General features: G+C 43.6%; 1 protein-coding gene across 3 annotated transcripts in view; it reads left to right on the plus strand.

The window, feature by feature from the left end:
* Positions 1-22,864, plus strand: part of satb1b (SATB homeobox 1b) — a 58,156-nt gene that overhangs the window by 27,344 nt on the left and 7,948 nt on the right. For all 3 annotated transcript variants that reach the window (XM_080895710.1, XM_080895709.1, XM_080895711.1), the window contains exons 6-11: positions 179-290; positions 1,391-1,468; positions 4,364-4,863; positions 7,077-7,289; positions 10,331-10,402; positions 10,851-11,006. In XM_080895710.1, coding sequence (XP_080751836.1) covers positions 179-290; positions 1,391-1,468; positions 4,364-4,863; positions 7,077-7,289; positions 10,331-10,402; positions 10,851-11,006 — 1,131 coding nt within the window. The remainder of the gene's footprint in view (positions 1-178; positions 291-1,390; positions 1,469-4,363; positions 4,864-7,076; positions 7,290-10,330; positions 10,403-10,850; positions 11,007-22,864) is intronic.

The following is a 22,864-nucleotide window of genomic DNA, read 5'->3' on the forward strand; positions in this document are numbered from 1 at the left end:
GCTTTTTTCCCCTGGTACTGGGTTTTACTCGATCCCTATATTTTATTTGTTTTGACAAGCTACAGTGTTACTGCATGTTTCACAAGCTTTACTATTATGTCTGCATTTTCCACAATGAGAATCTAAAGTCTCTCTCTCGTTTTCTCTCCCTCTCCCTCAATCAATCTCTCTCTTTCAGAGTATGATTTCCTCCATTGTGAACAGCACTTACTATGCAAATGTGTCGGCGGCGAAGTGTCAGGAATTTGGGCGCTGGTATAAACATTTCAAGAAGACAAAAGATATGATGGGTAAGCAAAACGGAGGGGCGCAAAGTATGGCGCTCACACTTTTGTCTCTTTGCACACACATTCTCTCTCTCACACACACACACACACACACACACACACCAGTCACCATTGCAATATGTTCCCTAACCAACCGTCTCTTTGTCTTCCTGCTGTTGCATGAAGCAGAAATACATTTTTATTTTGTTGTCTAATAATTTAAGCTCACTGCAGGCAGTGTTACAGTTACACACAGTGTTAACTTTGCTTCATCCATTATTGCTTTAACTAACACTAATGCAAGAGCCAAAGTGACCCAAGATGTTTTGTGTTTTGTTTGTGTGTGTGTGTGTGTGAGTGAACAAAAGGCAAGTATGACTTCAGCCGGCCTAGTCTAAAATTCAATTAGATTTTCTTATCAAACTTCTACCAACACGTGCTTTATATAATCGCAGAAAAATCCCCTTTGACCTGCCAGGAAATGAGGTTATATAATAGCAGTAGCACCCAAGCTGCAGATAGCACGCCGATATATTTTTATGTCTTTTGATTCAGCAGAACAGCGCTCTGTTGTGAGCTGGTTTAATGCTGAGATATTAGCTTTACCAATCTGTTGAACATTATCTTTTTTCTTTACCAGTGTGCTGCTGCTGCTGCTCGCAGTGATGATAGACACAGATATTATATCAAAATGTTTTCACAGCCTTCCATGCAAATAGTGTGTTGTGATCATATCTTATCTGATGTTTTTTTTCCCCCCTCCATCAGTTAAAGTAGCAACATACACTGGGAACTTTATTTACTCGAGACCTGCTGTACTTTAGTACTCTCTTGCATACACCTACACATTTTCTGTCACAGTTGTTTTCTTTTTGGTTTTATGTTCCTTAAAAGTGGAAGCGCTGCAGCTGCCAGTCCGGCCTCAGTTTTAAATGCTGATGTTTTAAATGTCATATTTCTGCTTAGCTGGAGTGGGAGAGACAAATTGTAAAAAGCCTTAACCCTGTCTTTCTTTCCTCACAACTCTGCAATGTGTGTGTGTGTGTGTGTGTGTGTGTGTGTGTGTGTGTGTGTGTGTGTGTGTGTGTGTGTGTGTGTGTGTGCCTCGCTATTTGACTATTCAGGCATGCGTCAACCCTCCCAGCTGGAGGGGTACCTGGGGACGTGTGTCCTCCGTGAGAGCCCACGTGCCAATGCACTAGGTATGTTGCAACGTGGGCACACACACAAATACTCACACACACACACTGTAGAGGACTTTGCTTTGGCATTAATTAATTGTGCGGAAACTCAGTATAGCATTACTTACGGTGATGTCAAACCTGATCCTTACAGCCTTTCTCCTTGTTTGTACCTGTTTCTTGTAATGAGATTATACAGATTAATACACAAAGATAAACACACAGTCACTTTTTGAGAAACTTTCCTTTATACTCAGACTGTGACCTTAACTGCCGTTAACAACCAGACTTTCCAAAAACTGAATCACAATTATAATCTTGATCCAAAAACCAACAACAGTCATTTTAAAGTCACAATTAAAACAAAAAAAAAATCGCTCTGTTAACTTTAACCCACAGGCTACACGTGGAAATCTCCATCTCAGTCACAACTAAACTTAGAGTTCCTTTACAATTTGAGAATCAATCTAAATGATTTATGCTTGTCTTTTTAAAAAAAGCAATAATTACTACACAGTTGTGTTTTTTCTTTGCATGATACTCTCTGAGGACTTCGAATCCTGATAAGAACCTAACCACAGATGTGTACGCACACAGAGAAGCAGCGATAGCATCTCAGGATGTACTCGTACACACTCAGATAAACTCACACGCACGCACGCCATGTTAGCCAAACCTCAGAAGCAAAAACTTTGGCACATGAGCCTCAGGTGCCCACCACATGCCCGTGGCAAAACCTCCTGCCCCAGTCCAACCTCAGTATTTATGATGGGCTGTTGTATGTGGCCACAAATGGCAGCAAGAGAAAAAACACTGGTGAACTGCCAAGCATGAAGGCTGCGAGAGAGAGAGGGGCGGGGGGCACAGCAACCCTTTGTGTTTTGAAAGCAGTGTCTTATGTGACTCTAAATTCACTTCAGCACATCATGTTCAGTGAGTAGCTTTAGCCTGAAGTCAAGGGGAACAAGTACCTGGTCACAGGTACTCTCTGTCAGCTGAAGTGGGTGCCAGCGAGTGAGCGCAGGGAAGGAAACAGGAGCAGGAGTTGGGTCAGTGTCTCTCTCTCTTTCTCGTTCCCTCATTCTCTCGCTCTCTCTCTCACTCCCAGTCACAAACACACACTCCCTCCCTCCCTCAGCCCACATCCCATTCCCATTGTGTGTTTAATCCGGGGCTCTTTTGTGGCAGGATTCCACACGAGGACTCCCGCTTCTGTGGCAGCCTTTTTCTCCCAGGGCCTGCCATGCTCTTCTGTCACCCCTTCTCTTTTCAATTTGCATGGAAATGCCTCCATGTGCCTGTGTGTTTGTGTGTTGCGAGTATGCCCCCCAGCAGTCTGTGTGAGCGAGCATATGCGCACTACGCACATACACACATTCACATATGAGTGAAAAGGCACACCATACCATCAGAGCCAGGGAATGCCAGGGATTATGGAAAGAGATGTGATTATTACCAAGATTTTTATTTTTTGTTGCCCCCCCCCCCCCCCCCCCCCCCCTCCACATCATTTGTTTTCGACAAACACTCAATAGACCCGTCTTGGCCGGGTGTTTTGTGCTTGCTGACAGTTAAGAAACAGGCAGCTCAAACACACGATTATTGTGGGTATTTTTGGAAAACATCCATGCACTTAATCTTTCATCTGCTGAAAAATTCAGCTTGTTGAAGACCCCCCCCCCAAAACCACCCCTTCCCTTAACAGCAATTTATGCTTTTCACATTCTCATACGATGCTTTTCTGTGGGATGTGGAGGCCGCAGCACACTTCTGAGGTGTTAATGTTGCCATCCGTATGAATTCTTAAATACTGCCCCCTCACTCACTCGGCATAGTACATGCAAAGAGCCTCAGCATATGTGAATTCCTTAAAGAGAGGCGGTAACCTGAAAACATTCAGCTGCTCCAAATGCTCATTCACTTCGTTGTGGGTAGCACTTTAAATGTTAAATCATTGTTTTCATCCTCTAAGCACATAATTTAAACCTGTCTTAAAATATTCCCCAGCAGCCATTATGGACTTAAAGATTCCCAAAGCAAGAGATGCTGCAAAAATCTCCAAAATGCCATTAAATGACGGCACATAGAATTTTTTTTTTTCTCACAGACAGTTCGAGTCAAAACCGTTTCAGTATTTCAAACAGGGCAGTTCCTCCGGTTACTCGTTCTGTCCTCCAATGTACCCCTCCTTTCTCTCTTCGCTGTTCCAAACATTTTATATTTAAACCATCCTCCCCTAAATATGTCATATTGGCTAGCTTGTGTTCCTTATTTTAGAATTAAGGATGCAAAGAGAGAATCAGATTTAGCTGTATTGCTTCTGCCTCTGTGCATGCACATACACACAAACACGCACATATCATTTCTGTACCTACACACACACACAAGAATTTTTTTTTTTCACATGATGAGGCCACAGACATTCTGTACTTAATTTCGAAGGCATGGTTAGTGGAAGACACAGGTCAAACACAATGAGGCTCTTTTATCTGCGTTTCCATCTTTTTCGTTTTTCTCTTTTTTTTACCCGGTCATTGGCAGGGAGGAAGAGACCAGTGGAGAGTTCTGGTTAGGGGGAAGATTCTAACCTCCCGTTGCTTTTCGTTGGTTTCTTAGATATGTGCGAGCTTCACAAATGAATTCCCTTCTCATATAATGTAAACAGGAATGTAAGCTGACAGGCTTAGATTGACTCGAGGCAAACATTTGATCTGATGCAGGCCGGGTCTGTTTCATTTCTTCTGATTAGAGAGTATGACTATGGTGCCATTAAACTGATGTTCATGATTGTTAGATGGCTATCTGCTAGTTTTTCTTTTTACGTCATTCTCCGCGCCTGTTTTTTCCTCCTCTGTTTTCTTTGTGGAATTTAAGCCAATCATTTGTTCGTGTCTATTTTTCTTTGTCTTTCTCCAGCGGAAATGGACGGCTTGTCCGACCTCTCCCCACCTGGCTCTAACCACAACCACAACCACCTGAGTTTTTCCCAGCAGCAGCAGCCGATCCCCGGCAGCACAGCGGAGCAGACTCCTTCGTCGCCGGTGCCGCCGCTGCCTCATGCTCCGCCGCCGCACGGTGGTCAAACGGGAGGCCGACAGCCCCAGCTCCCCGGTCTGCATCACCCGGGCTTGGTGTCCACACCCATCAGTCCCCAGCTGGTCAACCAGCAGCTTGTGATGGCACAGATCCTCAACCAGCAGTATGCAGTGAACCGGCTGCTGGCGCAGCAATCCCTGTCACAGCAGTACCTCAACCACCCACCTGTCAACCGCAGCTCCCACACCAAGCCTCTGGAGCCACAGGTGGCATCGAACACAGAGGTTTCCTCTGAGATTTACCAGTGGGTGAGGGACGAGCTAAAACGGGCCGGCATCTCACAGGCTGTCTTTGCCCGTGTGGCCTTCAACAGAACACAGGTGAGGAGATCGAATTGTAACAGAACTGACCTCAATCAGTGGGTTATATTTAAACTGGAAGAAAATTATAAAAAACATACTGCATCTGCCTACATCATACAGTCTTCATTCATTTTTTATCAATACTGTGTATATTCAGATGTTAATAAAGTATTTAAAATATGGAAAAGGTACCTTTACATCCCCTTAAAGTTCTTTAGTTGTAAAATCAAGTGGCACCGGTGAAATTCAGCCAAATACTCCCAACCAAAATCAAACCAAAAACATCAGCTTTTATCTCCCGTAGTAACACATCAAGTGTATATCTTACAACAACATCCTGTTTGAAAAGGAAGCGTATCACATTATCATTTCTACAATTTCACGAGATCTCTCTCGCTATGAAATGTTAGGAAAGGCTTCTGTATGAATCCACTGCTTATTCATAATTCTCACACACTCCAGTAGTCTAGCACCTCTGCTTCACTTGAAGACAGCTGGCAGGCTGCCATGTGAAAGACCCAGGTTCGGTCATGGCATCCGTTCTCTCTCTGCCAAAAATATGTGGTTTCACTGCAGAGTCAGAGGCCTAACAGACATATCAACAGACACACAGATGGCAGCGTTAAAGCCTTAAGACGTACTATCTGTGTTGGGGGGTTGACAACAAACCTCATTACCTCTCCATTTTCTTTGAAGTTCTATATGTGAAAAAGAAAAGGGGGGAAAAAGAGCGATAAGGATCTATTGGAGTTAGAACGTACAGCAACAAAAATTATGTGAGTGTTTGTGTTACTTACTCAGACAGTGGTGGTTTTGTGCAGCATGGCAGGCTCCCACACAAATAGAGCCTTATCGGTGGCTGATGTTAGGAATTAGTCCAACGTGCCTTCGGAGGATTATTTATTAGGTTTGTGTTTCTTCACAAAGTCTGCATTAATAAAAGGACAGGGGAGGGAGGTGTTGGTTAGCAGGGTGAAGGGGCCTCTGTCAGTGCAGGAGGTGGATCAAAGGAGCAGAGGTTGCTTTTTTTTTAATGGGGTGGACACTACTCAACCCAAAGAGACAGATAGAAATGGTTGATGGTGAAAACTGATAAGCATGTTCACACTGAAGAATGCAAACAGACACACACAGAGTTCAAGCATAAAAAGGATATACTGCTAATCTGTCCTCTGACAATGTGTATCCATCAAGTACACAGTCACACCAATAAAAATGTGTGGTTTGTTCACACATGTCTGCATACCACAGACCTGCATATTTTAAACATGACATATATGGCTGCATATATTTTAATAGTCACCGAAGAAACACCGCCAATCGCATATTGCAGTTCTGATCATTAGCCCGAGAGGACTCGAATGCTTTAAAAATAAATAAATAAAGGCACAAATCTGTTTTTACCATCACTTTGTTTTATTACCAAATCACACGTATTGATGGTGAGAGAAGCGGAGCGATGGTTTGCACAGTGTGTGGCCAAGAGCTGATGAAAAGGCCCAATCACACGTCTCTGATAATGGAGTCATCGCCGTCTCATAATGATGGAATTGAGCGCTATTGAAAAGTAAACAGAGGATACACTGATTGCCCGCTGAACAAGACAAGATGTTTCAGGCGAGTAGCTCCGCTCTTATCCAAAGCAGTACACGACTCAAAGAATATGTCCAAGATGTGCTAAATACCACCCATGTGCGATGGGTTCAGAGGCCACACACAAGTTTCAGTAAAGTGGGTTTTTTTCCCGTCATCTCCACAAATGATCATGGATGAAGTGCTTTAGACTGACAGAACAGTATTGTTGTACTTCCAGACAAAAGCCCTGCAGAGAGTCATGAGGATATGATGGGATGATTTTATAACATTAATAATGGACTGCTCTCTGTAGACAAAGCTCCTGCAAGTCTGTGAGAGGTGGAGACTCTCATATAATCAGTTGACTCAGAAAAGAAAGCGTGTGTGAGAGCGTCACAGCTCCATTGTCATTAGAGTCTCCATTTACACTTTACTGTCTTACTTAAGAACCCTCTAATGTGATTATTCTCCTTATTGGTTACCACCGTGACCCCTGCTTCACATCTATTTCCCGCTCTGGGAGCCTCTTACTCTCTCTTCCTCTTTCACTTTTCTTTGATGCTGCTCTCCGTCCACTGCTCTTTTGGCACCTTCTCGTTTCTTTTTCTTTTTTTCTTTTTTTAAATATATATACTAAATGTGGTTTCATCATGTAGGGCTTACTGTCTGAGATCCTGCGTAAGGAGGAAGATCCCAAGACGGCGTCCCAGTCGCTACTGGTCAACCTGCGCGCCATGCAGAACTTCCTGCAGCTGCCGGAGGCCGAACGTGACCGCATCTATCAGGATGAGCGGGAGCGCAGCCTCACGGCCGCCTCTGCAATGGGCTCCGCTCCGCTCATCAGCACCCCATCCAGCCGACCTGTACAGGTAAATTATTGTTTCTGTGGATGCTCTTCTGTGGTTATACAGCATGTTGTAATAACCTAAAAAAAACTTGCTTAAGTAGAACAGGCCCCTGCTGCTTATAGTGGATGCTGGGGTGGTGGATGGGTTCAACCAGCAGACACACATGCAAAGTTATGGAGCTTAAATACGCCACCAAATTAGGACGGTGAACTTGACATATGATGTGAGATGAGGCTGTGCTCCACTGGTAGCAGAAGTGTGATGGATAAAACACAAAGCATCAGCAGTTGTAGTAAATACTTTGTCAACTTTGGGACCCAAAAATCATGTAGTATTGATCATGTAGTATTGCCAACCGAACCCAGATGTTTATTGCCATTACCCTGCTTATTAAACTCCACAACTATTCTGTTGTGTGGCCAACTCAAAGAAAACCCTTTCTGCTCCGAGTCAGAGTAATCTGAAATGAAGTGACAGTTCTTTAAAGTCCTGTGGCTGACAAAAAGCAAAGAAAATCTACTTTCTACACGGTTATAGTTTTCAGTGTGCACGCAACACTCAGGGCTGATAAATCTACATTTCTACCCCATAAAACGACATATCTGAAGGGATCTGTTCCTTTGAACTGTTGAGCCAGCTCTGCCGAGATGTTGTTGGTATTTCATGAATGTGTTTACACGCAGTGAGCAACGGGTAAAGGTATGCATGCGTGAGAGCAGGTTGGATTGAGCTGAGAATGTCTGTCCGTCCGTCTTTGTGTTGGGATCACAGACAGACAGACAGACGTGTGAATCAAACCTCGTGACGCGGGCGCTTTTTTAGAGGTGCTGCAAACCACACAAGGTCAAACAAAACGCTATTTCCTTTTTCTTTCTTCTTCAGAAGATTCAGTCAGTTGGTATAAAACATTTGCGCGATGTTAAATATTTATACTGTACAAACACAGGCACCTCATGCACTCATTAGCACACTCTGTTTTCTGGGACAACAACAAGCGTGTGTACAAGAACAACCCCAACACATTGTTTCTTTGCATACTTCACATTCCCCTCTATTGTATCAGCCTCTCCAGAAACACATGGAACAAATAAAAGTCTGTCAGTGGTAAAGAGAACATACTTTACATTCTTCCTGCATGTAAATGAGTTGTGCATCATCCCCGCCCTCACCACACAGGTGAGAATGGTGCACAAATGATGGATAATTTTTTGTGCTAATTTTGACCTTTTACCATGCATTAGGCAGCATTAACAGCCCTCCCATTTCAAAAAAATAAAGCTCACTCGGTGATGACAAGCTCTGTGAAAGATCAAACATCGTTTAGTCAGTGCGTCTTTCAAAATCGCTTCGTACCACAGCACAACTTTGTACCCTCGCCGCAAATCAGTGTCCCTCATTTGAAAGGTATGTGGCAACTTTCTACCACTTAAGCCCATTTGAAGTGCGGTCAGCTGCATTTGGGAGGTGAGAGGGCCAGACAAAGGCTTCTTCTGTCCTGTCTCCGGTGAAAATTTGGCTTTTATTTAGGTGCGGAGGAGAGTGAGATAGAAGCCCCAGCCCACCCATCTTAAAAATCAATCTTCCCTCTGAAAAGGCTCAGCGTGGTGGCAGTGGCCGGCTGAAAAGAAAGAGTCGTACTGTGAAGCAGCGGTGCTGAACTTAAAGCAGGAGCATTTTGCAGTTCACGGCTCATCTTTACAATCTCAGGCTGTGCCGGCACAGGACGGGAACTCAAAGCAGCAGAGTGAACTATCGCACAGGAATTTATTGATGTAAAAAAAGGAAAATAAAAGAAGGTTTTGGCAAAATAATCTGCTTCTAGTGTTCCTGTTAGTGTCCTTAAAGCCAAGGCAGGAACGTGGAACTATGAAGTGCCTGTTAAGTTCATATCAGGCTTATCTTAGCATATCTGCAGTGAGCTCACAGAGCTGCAGAGGCACATAACGAAACAAAATAAAACAGAAATAAATCTCCAAGGCGGAGAATAAAGGCAGTGGCTACAGCATGGTGTAGAAAATTCAAATCCTGCTTTCTGATTTTTATTTTCACATCACTCAAAATACTGTTGGCACATCAGTACAATATCTCAAGGCCTAATATGCTTCACCTGTATGACTTAAACCAATTGACATTTATCATATAGACCTGTTTTCTGTCCTTCCTCTCACGCGCACACACAGATTTGCACACTCATACACCTGGCCATCTGCCAGCCTCTCCTATGAAGCAATGCGGTGTGAATTTAAGCACATAAATCAGACAGGGTGGCAATTGAGCCTGAGACAGAGGAGGGTTTTTATTGGCCTCATAAAAACAGATGCAGAGGTATGTTTCTCTCACATGTACCGATGGCTCGGCTCGACTCTCCCAAAGCCAGTTAGTGCATGTCTCTGCCTTAACAATTTGCTTGACACGGTACCCTCCTGCTCCCGCTGACAAGCCCGTGTCGAGCTGTCATAAAACAGGATAAAAGGCCCAGAAATTCTCAGACATTCCACTTTCACCACAAATTTCAGAGATTGTTTTTTAACACATAAAGGAGCTCGTATTAGGTGTCTAGACAAATACTTGAATATATATGTTTTTTGATCACCAGTTCCATCGTGAGATGGTAGCTGTTGGTGTTATTATGGTTTATTTGAATGCCATTTACTTGTACCCACACCCAACCCTGTCGATGGTTCCTTTCAAAAAGACTCGTATGGAATGATTCATATGCTAATGGTTCTTGGGTAATGCTTTTATTAGGATACTTGTTACCTTGTCAAAGGATTTTCGTCAAGATGCAACAAGCCGCTGAATGAAGATGATTTGATTTCACTTGACTTACATTTATTTTTTAATCACCGGCTTGACATAAGAATAATAACGTTTCACACAACACATCTAAGTGTTTTTGAGCAAAGTAAGGCTGGTGCTGTGTGTGGGTGAAATCTACACTCGAGCGCGCGGGTGTGTGTGTAAGAGTTGGCTGCATGCATGATCATGTGTTCAGACAGATTCCCTTTATTATTATTTTTTCTTATGTGAGCCTGAACAAATATGGTTGTGTTGTGTTCTAGCCCCGAAGGGAAGACTGTAACAGCGTAAGGCCGGAGGATTGGAATCCCCGAATCCCTGTGGGCATTTCACCTGTGAGCAAACAACTTCACCCCTTCACTTCCCCAACCCCAGCACTGCCAACTGGGCAGATACATTCTCATTGAAAATACAAGTCACTCTCATTGACAACAATATCCCTATGTCAGTGCAATTTTAGTGTTTTCTATGTTTATGAAGCTGGAAAGTTATTTTTCAAGCGCGAGGCAAATATTAATTTCTCTGTCTATCAGCGCAAAGTGTTATCAGAAAGTCTGGAACAATAAAGTTAAATTACATTACATTACTCTGTTGCAGTATTTAGTAAACCAACTGTCACACAACACTAATAAAAAAAAATCTTCAGACAGAGTAGAGAGTCCAGGTCCACACATGCAATCTAAACCTGCCAAATACAAATAGAATCTTATATCTAACAACATATTAGAGTTTAATAAAACCGGGAAAGCCTTTAAATCAAATGTTTGTTCTTTTTATTACCAGGTTAAACCGTCACCGCTGCCCAGCGAGTGGAACGGCAAGGCAGACAGCTGCATCCTCAACATCAACTCCACCATCTACGATGAGATCCAGCAGGAGATGAAGAGGGCCAAAGTGTCCCAGGCCTTGTTTGCAAAGGTGGCGGCCTCCAAGAGCCAGGTAGTGAAATACACACTAAAGAACTGTCGCAAATTGTCCTCTGTGTTTAGGTAGCATAATTTGTTAATTGGATCGTGCTTTCTAAAGTAGAGCTGTACTGATATGCCATAAATCCAAGCCTGAAAGTCCAGACGGGCATACGTAATTGTCCAATGTCCACACACGTGCAGACACAGCCTTTGTGTTTAAAGCCAGAAATTGAGGACCTTTTGTCTCTGATTGGTGAACTCTGGTGAATTTCCTTCAATGCGTGTGTGCAGGAAAACTGTACATCTCCATCAAAGGTTGGAGACGGCGCATAAGGAAACTTAGCTCAGTGTATCAGTGGAGCGATTTATCGTCATAATGACACATGTCTTCTTTATTGTGGGTTTGGAGTTTAGCAGTCGACACTGTTTCAACACCAAACAAACCTGTTTATATTAGCTCCACTCAGTTAGATGATGATGGGAGCCCCTGTCATCTTCTCACAAAGAGCGCAGAGCTCACACAACACAAGCTTGTGTGTGTTGGAAACAGAGGGTGAAAACATAGCGCCAGTTTAACTCTTTATTAAAAGCAATTAAAAATGTAGCACTGAGGACTTATTATTAAAGGTTTTCGTGTGTCTGTCGCAGGCAGAGTTGGGAAGATTTCCACAATTGTGCTTGATGAAGAAGATGGTGGGGGGGAGAAATAGATCACCAAGGGCGGAATAATCTTGAAATATCTGCAAAGGCTTTATTTTTTTCTTGCTGATTAGGATGATTATAGCCCCAGATAGCTTTGTTTTACCAAATTGCAGTTTGATGCACAAACCACTGTTTTTGTTAAGGAGTTCAAAGACTCCTTGGAAGGATAGAGAAAAGGGGGAGAGTGAGGCGGTCGCAGTATTAACTCGCTCATGTCTCTCTCTTCTCAAATGACGGTTTGTCTGGGAACAGGTTTCCATCATGCTGTCTCCACCTCCCTCCCATCTCTCTGTCTTGCCCCTCTACCTCTCTCGTTCCCCCGATTTCTGCCTCTCTTTCACGTTCCATTCATGGCAGGCGGGTGTGAATGTGAATTGAGCAGCAGATAAGAAGTGTGCTAATTATGCCTCTGAAAAGGGGCCTGGGAGAGCACTTATCTCTGGCTCTATCTCGTAATGGGCGCTCCCCGGGCAGCTGGTCCTCCCCCCTTACTACCCAGCCGGCATTGCCACATCTACCAGCACCGCCAGGCCAGCGGCTGCTCCTCCCCAGCAGCACCCACGTACTCTGAAAATCAGATGCTGGGACCCAGCTTTCCGCTGCAGTTTCCTCAAAAATATTCAAAAAAGAAATTGTCAATATATATTTTTTTAATTTAAAGCAGGACAGTGGGTTCATTGTGTTAGTTTCATGCTCTGGGCAGACAGTTCAAGCATTTTTATCTTACTATCCTCAATGCCAGCATCGCAGTCTGGATAAAAAAGGGTTTCCTTTCCCTCAATGCTGTGTATAGTATCACTGTCATACACAAAAGTAAATAAATATGGCACTTTGTGTAGGCAACCGCAGGGCTGCAATGATATGTTAAATGATAGATTAGCTAGTTTGCTCGTCAAGCAATGAGTCAATCATTTTTGTCAGGTCTCGTTGTAAAGACTTGCGGAAAGAGTTAATCACCACAACTGAAATTTACAGACGTCCCTAAACACCTCGCAAACAGGCAAACGGCTATGAAAGGTGATACACAGATATAGCGTTACTGTATTGAATAGAAGATGCCTATAAGGATACAATTACTTAACACAAACCATATGGAGCAAGTCTGAGCAGCAGAGCTAATGCTCACTGAGCCAGTTGGTAACTAATCAAATGTAATCTCGCCCTGTATTAATCACTTCCTCTGACATGCAGATAAGGAACAAAGTTGTATTTAGTGAGAACCTTTATTACCATCTTTGTACTCAATTTTACTGCAGTTTTTCGTACAGATTGAAAGTATCCTTGTGGCTGGGAGTGATGAAGCTGCAGTTTACCAATGTTCTCTAAATGCCTCACAGACAGGCGATCGGTAGATGTGAAAGTGTAATAGAAGGCAGCTCTTAGTCAAAATACAAAGACTTGACACTGCACTAAATCAGGTCTCTAGCAATACACCCGAAGCAGGTGAACAATTGTCAAGAAATGAGAACAAACCATCCCGCTACCCACACACACACACACACACACACACACACACACACACACAAGCCCGTTCAGCTATCTTAGTGAGGACCTTCATTGACATAATGGTTTCCCTAGCCCCTTACCCTGACCATTAAAAATGAATGCCTAACCCTAAACCTAACCATAACCTAATTGTAATCCTGACACTAAAAATACATTTTGAGCCTCAAACTTGTGAGGACCGGTGTGTGTGTTCTCACAAGTGACTGTTGGTTCTCACAAGTATAGTAGAATGCAGATTTCGGTCCTCACAAAGATAGCTAGACAGGAACACACACACAGATTCCTAAATAGATAAGAACCAAGCAGACGTCCTGTTCTCTTCCTCAGTGCGTCACCTTGGTTCCTGGGAAATTATGACGGCCATTTTTTTCAAAAGATTGTTGCCGATTTAACAAAACCAAGTGATTAGTCAATATAATAGTTATTGATTAATGATGAAAATATTAGTAGATTTTGAACTATTAAACATGAAATATCATATCCAGTAAAAGTGTGCTGCCTTTATGCTAACTGATAAAAGATGGCACTAGTTTTATTTTAACCAGAAAAAATCATTTTAAAATGTGGTGGTTTGTTGTAGAACACATACCCACAATATGCTCGTTAGTGATTAGCAGTGATTTGTTGTCTCTTTAGTCATATTACATATTATTGGCTGCAGTGGTTACTCATTTTTAAAAGAGGTGTTGCTTTAAAAACATTTTTTAGGTTTTTAAAATGCTAGTAAAATGCTTGTCTAAATCAGTGAGAGGAACAGCTGAATGTATCCATTTATAATGTTCAAAATCATCACTTAAGCTTAGGTCAAGAGAGGTTTGCAGCCTTGCAGGGGGAAAAAAATAACCATCCGAGCCGTGGGTAGAGCACCATGCCAGCAGAGACTGCTGGTACTGTGGTTGGTGATGAGGATGGAGGATGGGCTAGACTGGCAGGATGCCCATATGGGGTCCAGGGAAATAATCATGGGGGGAGGGGAAGGAAGAGGCCTCATCACTGAAACTGGCACTGTCCTGTCTGCTTGGTTTGCATTTCAAACTCTGCCTGTTCAGCTCAGCTTAGGGTTTCCCAGTATGTTTACATAAGCACGGGACCAGGTGACTTGGACACATGCGGGTAGGTGCACACCACTTGGTGTATTTAGAGTATCTGAGACAGCCAAGAAGATGAGAACAGATCTGACAATCTTTAAGGAGAGAAAGATGGGAGATGGTGACCTGACGGAGGCCACGGGCAGCAATACTTTGAGTAGAAAAGTTAACCCGAGCCTGCTCATTGGTTCACGCTCCACTGAGCGTGCGGTTAGGTGTGGAGCATGTACTGTGTGTTTTTCTGAGGAGGCACATTGAATGCGTGGACCAGTGCATGTATACTCCAGTGTGCATATTTATGTCGGCTGGTGTTTGGGGAGTTTTTGGAACGCAGCCATTCTGTCCTCTCCTAGGGCTCGTAACCACTGAAGGCCTCTGCCAGTCCTCACCCTCCACATGCACATATTCAACGTTGCGTTTCAATCACTCTTTTACTGCCACATATTCAGAGTAGTAACTATAGAGCAGTGACTCTAACCCGAGCCATAATACTTTATCAGATTAATGTTTGCTATTTACTTGAAGTCAGACCATTCATTTTTTTAAGCAATCCACAAAGCCATTCTGATTTATTAGGATACATATTGTGTTTACTCTTTGATAAAATCGAAATCATTATTCATGATCCGTTCCTCAATGATTCAGACTGATCGAACGCTCCAAGAATGCTCCATCTCCATTTAGCTTCAGGAGATGTCAGACTTGGAGAAAACAACTGCGCGCTGCTGGTTCAAATCCAGCGTTGACACTGCCAGAAGTTGTGCTATTTGCCAAACGGCCCATTTCATTTTAGCCTGCAGAGGTGCAAGCTATGATCTGGATAGCTTGGAGTTGATGTCAACATTATTAACTGGCTCAGTAGGGCTAGTGCACTATCTAGCAAGCTGCAGTGCTTTGTTTTCATTCATGTTAACAGGGGAGGCTTGCTGTGTTGGCTAGCCTGACGGAGAGGGCAGCTAATATTCAGCTGAGCGATGGGAGGTCGGCTGAGGGTGGGGTGGAGCGGATCGGGGGCATTCCTTTGACACGACTTTTATGTCTAAACATTCCCAACACTTCCTGAGAGGAACTGTGCGGTGGATGGAATCAGAGTCCCTGCTGTCATAAAACAAGCACCCTGGGAGCCCTGCGCACTGCGGGGCTCAAAGCCCTCCGACTCCTCAATGGCCAGTGGAGTACAGAACGCAGTCAACACCACAAACGGCGCCCTCCCTCCCCATCTCTCTTTCTCTTTCTGTCTCCCTCTCTCACTCGCTCATTCTCCCCTGGAAGAGGCTACGCTAATTAGCCAGGCTCTAATGAGACAGAATGGCACTGATCTGGTCCGCCGCTGCGCCACCGGGGGGGCCGAGCAGGGGGGCTGGTGCAGTAGGGGAGAGAGAGGGGGGGGAGGTTGGTGTATGCCATCTGTCACCCTGCACCCGCCTGGCACGGCAGTCCCTGGAGTGGAGGAGGGGAGTGGTGGGGGGCCGGTGATGGCGGGGAGTGAGTGCCTCGTTGGTCTAAGGATATGGACTATTGGGTGAAGGTGGGTGGAGGCGGCGGGTGGGGATACTGATAGGAGGAAGGGAGGGTGACCGCATAACTGTGACTGCTTCATGTTTCCAAAGTTGCTAATTTCCTGTTACGGGTAGAATCCGCTTAGTGGTTTTACATGTTTTATATGGACATGAAAGCTTTTCTTAGCTTTAATCTCAGCCAACTATACCAAACCAGACACACACATGCAGCTCTGCTCCATCCAGTGGCTGCTTTACAAGAGGGGCAGATGGCTGACCTTTTCGGTGTCTCTGTCTAGATTGTGACCGTTCAGAGGTTTGTCTGTTGCTCGGGGTCGGAATATTAAAAGTCGCGTTTTGCATGAAAATCGTGGCATCCATAGATCGTCAGAATCGACAGTGAAGATGTTACACTGGTACTTGTTACAGTTTTGCATCGCTTCCCACAAGTTTGACTTTTACTGTTACAGCAGTGCTGGCATCAAGTCTTAATTTTTGTTTGTGTGCTTCTCCTCACCTCTCTCTCTCAAATTAGGCAGATCAGAGTGAGCATATCACAGCCCCTGGGGATCTAAAAGGGCCGTGACTGTTTATTAATTGATTTATTTATTTATCTCCCGTGCCTGCTTGGTTATTAGGTTGCCATGGGAAACAGGCTAGGCCAGATCCCCTCCATTATTAAAGACACAATTTCTTGAACTGGAGACCCAGCTGTCTGAATAATTAATTTAGTGAACGAATTATCTTGCAAACGGTAAGTCTTCCCCTCCCTCTGAAATGAGCCTTTCTCTTATTGTTTAATGGACAGTGGAATTCCCACCAGCCTGTTTTCTGAGCCCTCCTCCTCTTAGTGGGAGCACGGGGTCTCACTGAGCATGCTCAGAGCACTTTGTGTCTCTCCTGCCATCTCTCTCACTTACGCCTTACGTGCCACCTCTCACCCCATCTGTCTCCAACCGCACAACTCCCTCCCCCCTCGTCGCCCACCTCCTTCCCTGCAGTCCAAACTAGGAATCTGCCCCGACTGTCAAGACTCCAAATTGTCTCATCCTCATCACCTCTAGTACATTACTGTATGACAAATGTTTCGTGGAGCACAGCAGCTGTTAGCCAGTTCGCTACATAACTGAAGTAGCACTAGAGCTCTCTCGATAAACAAGCCTAACCGATGCTTATTCTGTCACACAGCTCACATCACTAGTTCTCACTGTTTTCTGGCTTGTTAGAAAAAGTTACTCCTATTCCACTGACAGGCACAGGGTTTTGCTAGCTTTTTCTTTCCTGCAAATGTTAGCAAGCTAACCCACTCCCACTGTCTCCACTTCTCCTGACAGACCACACAGGGCTTGTTCTGAGGCCCATTCTCGCTAATCTGATCAGGCAGGCAAATACGCCGGGAAAAGCGCTTTAATGATCCCCCTAATTACCTCAAGTCAATACCAACTGTATTATTAGACTCGGGGAAAATATTCCATTAGGGTGCCCCCCGTGGGAGTCCCCCCTGTGCGCGCTGATGTCACGCGCTGCGCGCCCCCTACGCTTGTAATTAATTTTATTTACACACGCAGGAATGCACAAGGTCGCACCTGCAGCCCGGAGCCGCCCGACTCGGCCCGCCTAATCAGATCTGTCATAATTACCATTCTGCATGCTTCTGACACACGCCGGGAAATATTTCAATTTAACTACAGCCACTAGCTCCGGCAGATGCAGCGTGAGAGAGAGAGAGAGAGTGTGTATCTGTGCTAGTGTGCGTGCATACAGAGTGTGAGAGAGGGGGAATTGCATGGGGAGATATTAGGACCTATCTAAGTCCTCATCCTGCTTACGTTCACTTGGTTTTGCTAGCATTATTTGTTCTCCTCTCTGTCTTTCAAAATCTCCTCTCTGTCTCTTTGCTTCCTCTGAGGATGACTGCCTCTCACTACTAATCACTTTATCCACATTGAATTCTATTAGTGGGTAAATTTACAATATACTGCATGAACTGAGCCTGACGAAGGGCTTCCAGCCATGTTTCACAGAGACATTTGAGGTTTTTCAGCTATTTTCTCAACATTTGAAAATTGTGATTTTATTTTAAGACAAGTCCCTTCAAATTGAACAGGAAACAAAAAAAACATATATCTTTTGTCTGCCTTTAAATATTTGATCAGTTTCACTAAAATCTGCAAACTTGTCAACAATTAAGAACACTTATTTAGCTGACATAGACAATTTGCAGGTTCCCTGCTATTTCAATCCCTAATTCAATAAGATCAGTCATGATTTATCAGCTTAATTATGCTTTGATATTAGCAATTAAACCCCAGCTTTGAATTAAATCTCAATCAAGCTCTTATAATTGATGGAATCAGACTCCATGTAGGTGCTTTCTGCGTTTGTAATGTTGCTGCAGTTGTTGATTATCTGCAGTTCATCTTCGATGTGTTTGTTGTCTTGTGTGCATTCATCCTCCATCTGCCTCAGCAGTATTGAATAGAAAAGATTATAAACAAGAGGTAAATTTGTGGATGGAGAACAGTGTTTGAACATTCAGTGTGGCTGTGCAGACAGTGCGGATATACAAATATCAGCCCACCACCAGGCTAAACTAGATTATGGTGCAATTTCAACAATACTAATATTTGATACAGAGAGACACGTGTACTGTAGCATCATCAGTGACTCCATTTTCAGCCATTTTGTACACATGAAAAATCTGTGGTGCTTTCCTGGACAAAGAGTCCACTAAAATGTGAAGTTTACCTTCTTAGGAGAGAAAATATATTTCCTGCAAGTGTTTGGTCAGGACTGAGCAAAATATTACAACAGTTTAATTTGTGGATATGCAAATTATAACAATTTTTTTCCTTGGGCTCGGGCAGCGCATTCATCCTGCAGACAATCAGGATTTTCTGCAGGAGGATGACTGTGGGAAAGTCCCTGGTCGTACAATTGTTACTGTGTTATGTGCAGTTGTGTGTGAAGAACTTTGCTGGAAAAGAATAAAATGTGTGGTTAAAAAAAAACGAAACTGTAACCACACAGATGTTTAATGTGCTCCATTTTTGATGGACTGGTCATTTGCCTTTGGTTATTCTTTATGCTCCATCTGCCTCTATTTGGTTGCTCGAAAATACCCTCAATGCTTTATTGGTTCGGCAGCCATGACGTAAACTGCCACACAGAGCTAGTCGGTATTGTTTCTGGGAAGGAGTGCTGACACAGAGAGAGGGCCATTTCCTGCACAGTCATGCCTCGCCCTCACAATGTGTGTCGCATTAGCTGTCAGTCTGTTATTGTTGTCAACTTGCTTATTGTATCTGGAGAGGTCGCGACCCCTCTTCAGAAAACGCTCGCTGTTTGGCTAAGACTTCTCCGTGTCACAGCTCGAATTGAGATTAAATGTTTGGCATGTATGATTCAGACTGGCGAATCTCTCTCCTAAAGCTCAGCCACTGACATCCTCACAAAAGAAGATAGTAACACAATCTGGCAACCACAATCTGGAAAGCATCCTCTCTGACAAGACATCAGAGTCGTATCAACGAGATTTAATAACTAAAAAAAATAGAGTTTTAAAGGCAAGTTTCTAAAGATTTAGATGACTCAGTTTTTAATCCTTAAAAGCTTTCCTTAAGAAAGAAGCGACCGTACTAGAAATTTCATCATTAATTTCTGCAGTTGCAAATCCAGCCATCCTTGGGGCCTGTCTGTCATTTTACAAAGATGGTCGTTTGATCCGTTTGTTTTGTAGTCTGCCTCCTTCATGAGGGCCTAGGACCTGCGTGTGAATTAGAATCAGATGGTGAGGTTATGAAAAATTATGCAGAGGTAAATAAAAATGTGGCTTAACAATAAATTCAACTCTTTGATCACCATCTGGTGAACAGCCTTAGATACGATACAAAGAAGGGGGTATATTATTAGAAAGTAATAAATGCACTGAACGTTTTTCTCTCGATCCGTTGGAAATGCCTCATACTTTCAGTGCCGTGTTGTCTTCTGTAGTTAATATCCACTCATGAGTTGCTTAGAGAGGCAAACTAGTGATTTGGTGGGTCCCTAGTTTCTCCAGAATTGATCAGATTTAGTACTGGCTCTTTAGTATTGGCGTGGTCTTTCTCAAAAACTATGCATCAAGACATAAAGTCTAGCCAGAAGCGGCATTATAAATGCAACATAAAGCGGCCTGAAACAGAGCTCAGTAATCTCCTTTTCAGCAACATTGGATACATTAGTATTTTGTCATATAGCAAAGCCATTTCCAGCACAAACCTTCTCTTAAGTAAAAGAAATAATGCAAACACGATTACTTTGCATTACTTTGGATATATGATGAATGCACAGTTCAGTAATCTTTTCCATTCCAGTAGCGAGACAAATTTGTATGTTCAAATCTTGCTAGCAGACATTTTTAGTGCAAATCTTGCCCTTGTCCTGATCATCTGCCTATCACACGGAGAATGAAAGAAAATAAACACGATTACTTTGGCTACATAATAAATTCCCCGCATAACCCAACATATTCATCTAGCTGCAGCGGTGCAACGATAATCAATGTGGTAAATCCTTAGCTGAACTGCAAATTAATTCCTTCCCTTTAAGCATTGATCACTGGATCACCCCCACAGAGGAACATATATTTGGATTAAGGCCTGTCCTTTTGTTAAAGGGCTAGATGAAGTTTGTGCGAGTTTGTACGTTTGCTCCGAGAAGGCAAACTACACAAACACAATTGAGTTGAACTTGAAGAAGTGTACATTTTTGTCACAGAGTTCATCTGTTACAAGAGATGGGAACAATGTGCTCTTAGTATATTTTTTGGCCGTCCTTCCAATTGCCACTGCAGTTCAATTAAGGCTACTGACCCCGTTTCCACTGCCTTTTCATCCTCACTGTATGCCAGAAACAATTCGTACAGTCAAAGCTTTTTCTGTTTGCTTATAAAGACCCACACGCCGCAAAGGAATCTGGCCCAGAAATGTGCAGTCAATTATTGCTTATTGTTGCGGGAGATTCGCATATGCCGAAGCATCGGGAACATCTCAAGACTCCACCGTCGTCAGCAGATGGGCGTCCACCATGCCGTAATGTATTTACAACACGGCGCACGTTACCTCGCAGGGTTGAACCTGCGTGCGCAGACGCTGGATTGGTGTGCTCGGGGAGGAGAAACAGGTTTGAACATACCGTGTTATCGGCTGCGTTTATCTGCATAGTGTTGCCTGCCAGTGCTGGGCCTCTGCCAGGTTCAAGGAGGAGGAAAGACAGTGATGCATTGTCTTCCCCTTTCTTTTAGCTCGCTCCCTTATTCAGACACAGGAGGTTTGTCTGGCTGTCTCAGAAACCGTCTTCTCCTCCAACCAGCCAGCCACAACAATAGCCACAATCATTTCTTCATCACCGAGTTTCCCTTTTCATTTTTTTGTGTCATCTTGGCCTTTTTTGTCCAGATGGTTAAAATCCAAATGGTGCTCAAAGTACTTTTTGTTGGGTTGAATGTGAGGCATTATTTTTGGTCACGCAGTAATCTGAGAAAGGAGGGCGGGAAAAACCTCAAATGGCAAATTGATGGACATCTGTTGGCTTATTTTAGTTATTTATTTTTGCAGTGGCCGAGGTCAGCTTGATGGGGCTGATAACAAGCAAATGAGATTAGGGGGAAGGTGTTGGTCCAGGCCATATGACAGACCTCTCCCTGTCTGTCTGCCTGTCTGTCCACTCGGCCTGTCTCACAGCAGAGCCAGATTTTTTTTTAAACGTTCCTCCTTCCATGTTGGGGGTGTTTGCAGCAGTAGTTTGGTGGTGAATGGGTGGGTGGGTTGAGCGGTGAATACCATGCTGTTCTCTGACAGAGCAGGCCTATGCTCTCATTGGCAGCTTGTGACTGCAGCACACATACACGGTGTACTGCATTGCATAGCTGGGTGAATCTTGCGCATGAATTCAACTATTGTGTTGCAAGGAAACCGTTTCTCTCAGAACACCCGGTTACTATTTATATCAATATTATACAATGGTCTGCTGAAGCTCATGGGGCTGTGCTCAGATCTGACCTCTAGGGCCCCGAGGTGCTCTTTTAATTTGGCACCCCATGACCCCGTAGCCCCATGAGCCACCGGTCATGTCTGTTTCAAAACAAGAAAAAGAATCCTTGATTGTCAGTCCAGTTGTTTGAAAGTAATTAATAATTAAGCAACAATGACCCAGAGGCAGCGGATTACAGCGCAATATTGTTGCAGGTGTGTGCCAGCATAGCAAGATAATCCTATGCCTTTCAGTACTTATTGCTTCAATGAACCTGTTTGCAGCATCTGTGAGTTCAACTGAGAGATGTGCTTTGTATCCAAATAAACTGCCTTTCCAGTTCACTACTTAATCTGTGATTTCTGAGGTTATCTAGGTTGGAAAAAATGTGTTTGGATGGACGGGTATTTGTATAGTGCTTTTCTAGTCTTGCTGACCGCTCAAAGCGCTTTTTATACTACAAGCCACATTCACCCATTTATGAAACATTTTTTTCACTTTAAACACTCGCATGCTAATAGCTACACGTGGGGGCAATTTGTAGTCCAGTATTTAGAGTATGCTAAGGACAAGCAGCCTGAGAACTGACCTCTGCTCTCCTGAGCAATAGCTTTCTTTATTAGGTCAGCTGTAAAGCTGTTTGTCCTTAAATGCATAGTAAATATGATTTATTAACCGTTAAAGTGAAGGTTAATTGTCAGTAAAAAGTCAGAATGTCATGAAGAATTGCAATTTTTGGGGTCAATGTTGTGACTTTGAGGTCAAACTAATGATTCAAATGAAAACAATGCAACAGTTTTCACCCGAGAGAAAATTTAGTGGAAAACTGTAAAAGGCCTACTTTGTGGCGTTTTCCAAAAGTGCAAGTGATTTCCCACCATGGGCAAATTACAGGTGCGGCAGACGCAAAGGAGAGTGAGGAAAATGAATGTTTACACCGGTTTTAGGTCACCGTTCGCTTCCAACACAGACATTTGTTAAGTTTGGTCGTCGTTTTTCTGCTGGGTGTTGAGTTCTAGCTTGGCTGACATTGTTTTCTGCGGTTGCAAACTGTGAGGGGGGATGAGAGGTGCGAAGATTAG

This window comes from Rhamphochromis sp. 'chilingali' (genome assembly GCF_963969265.1).
Source record: "Rhamphochromis sp. 'chilingali' genome assembly, chromosome: 11".
NCBI lineage: Eukaryota > Metazoa > Chordata > Actinopteri > Cichliformes > Cichlidae > Rhamphochromis > Rhamphochromis sp. 'chilingali'.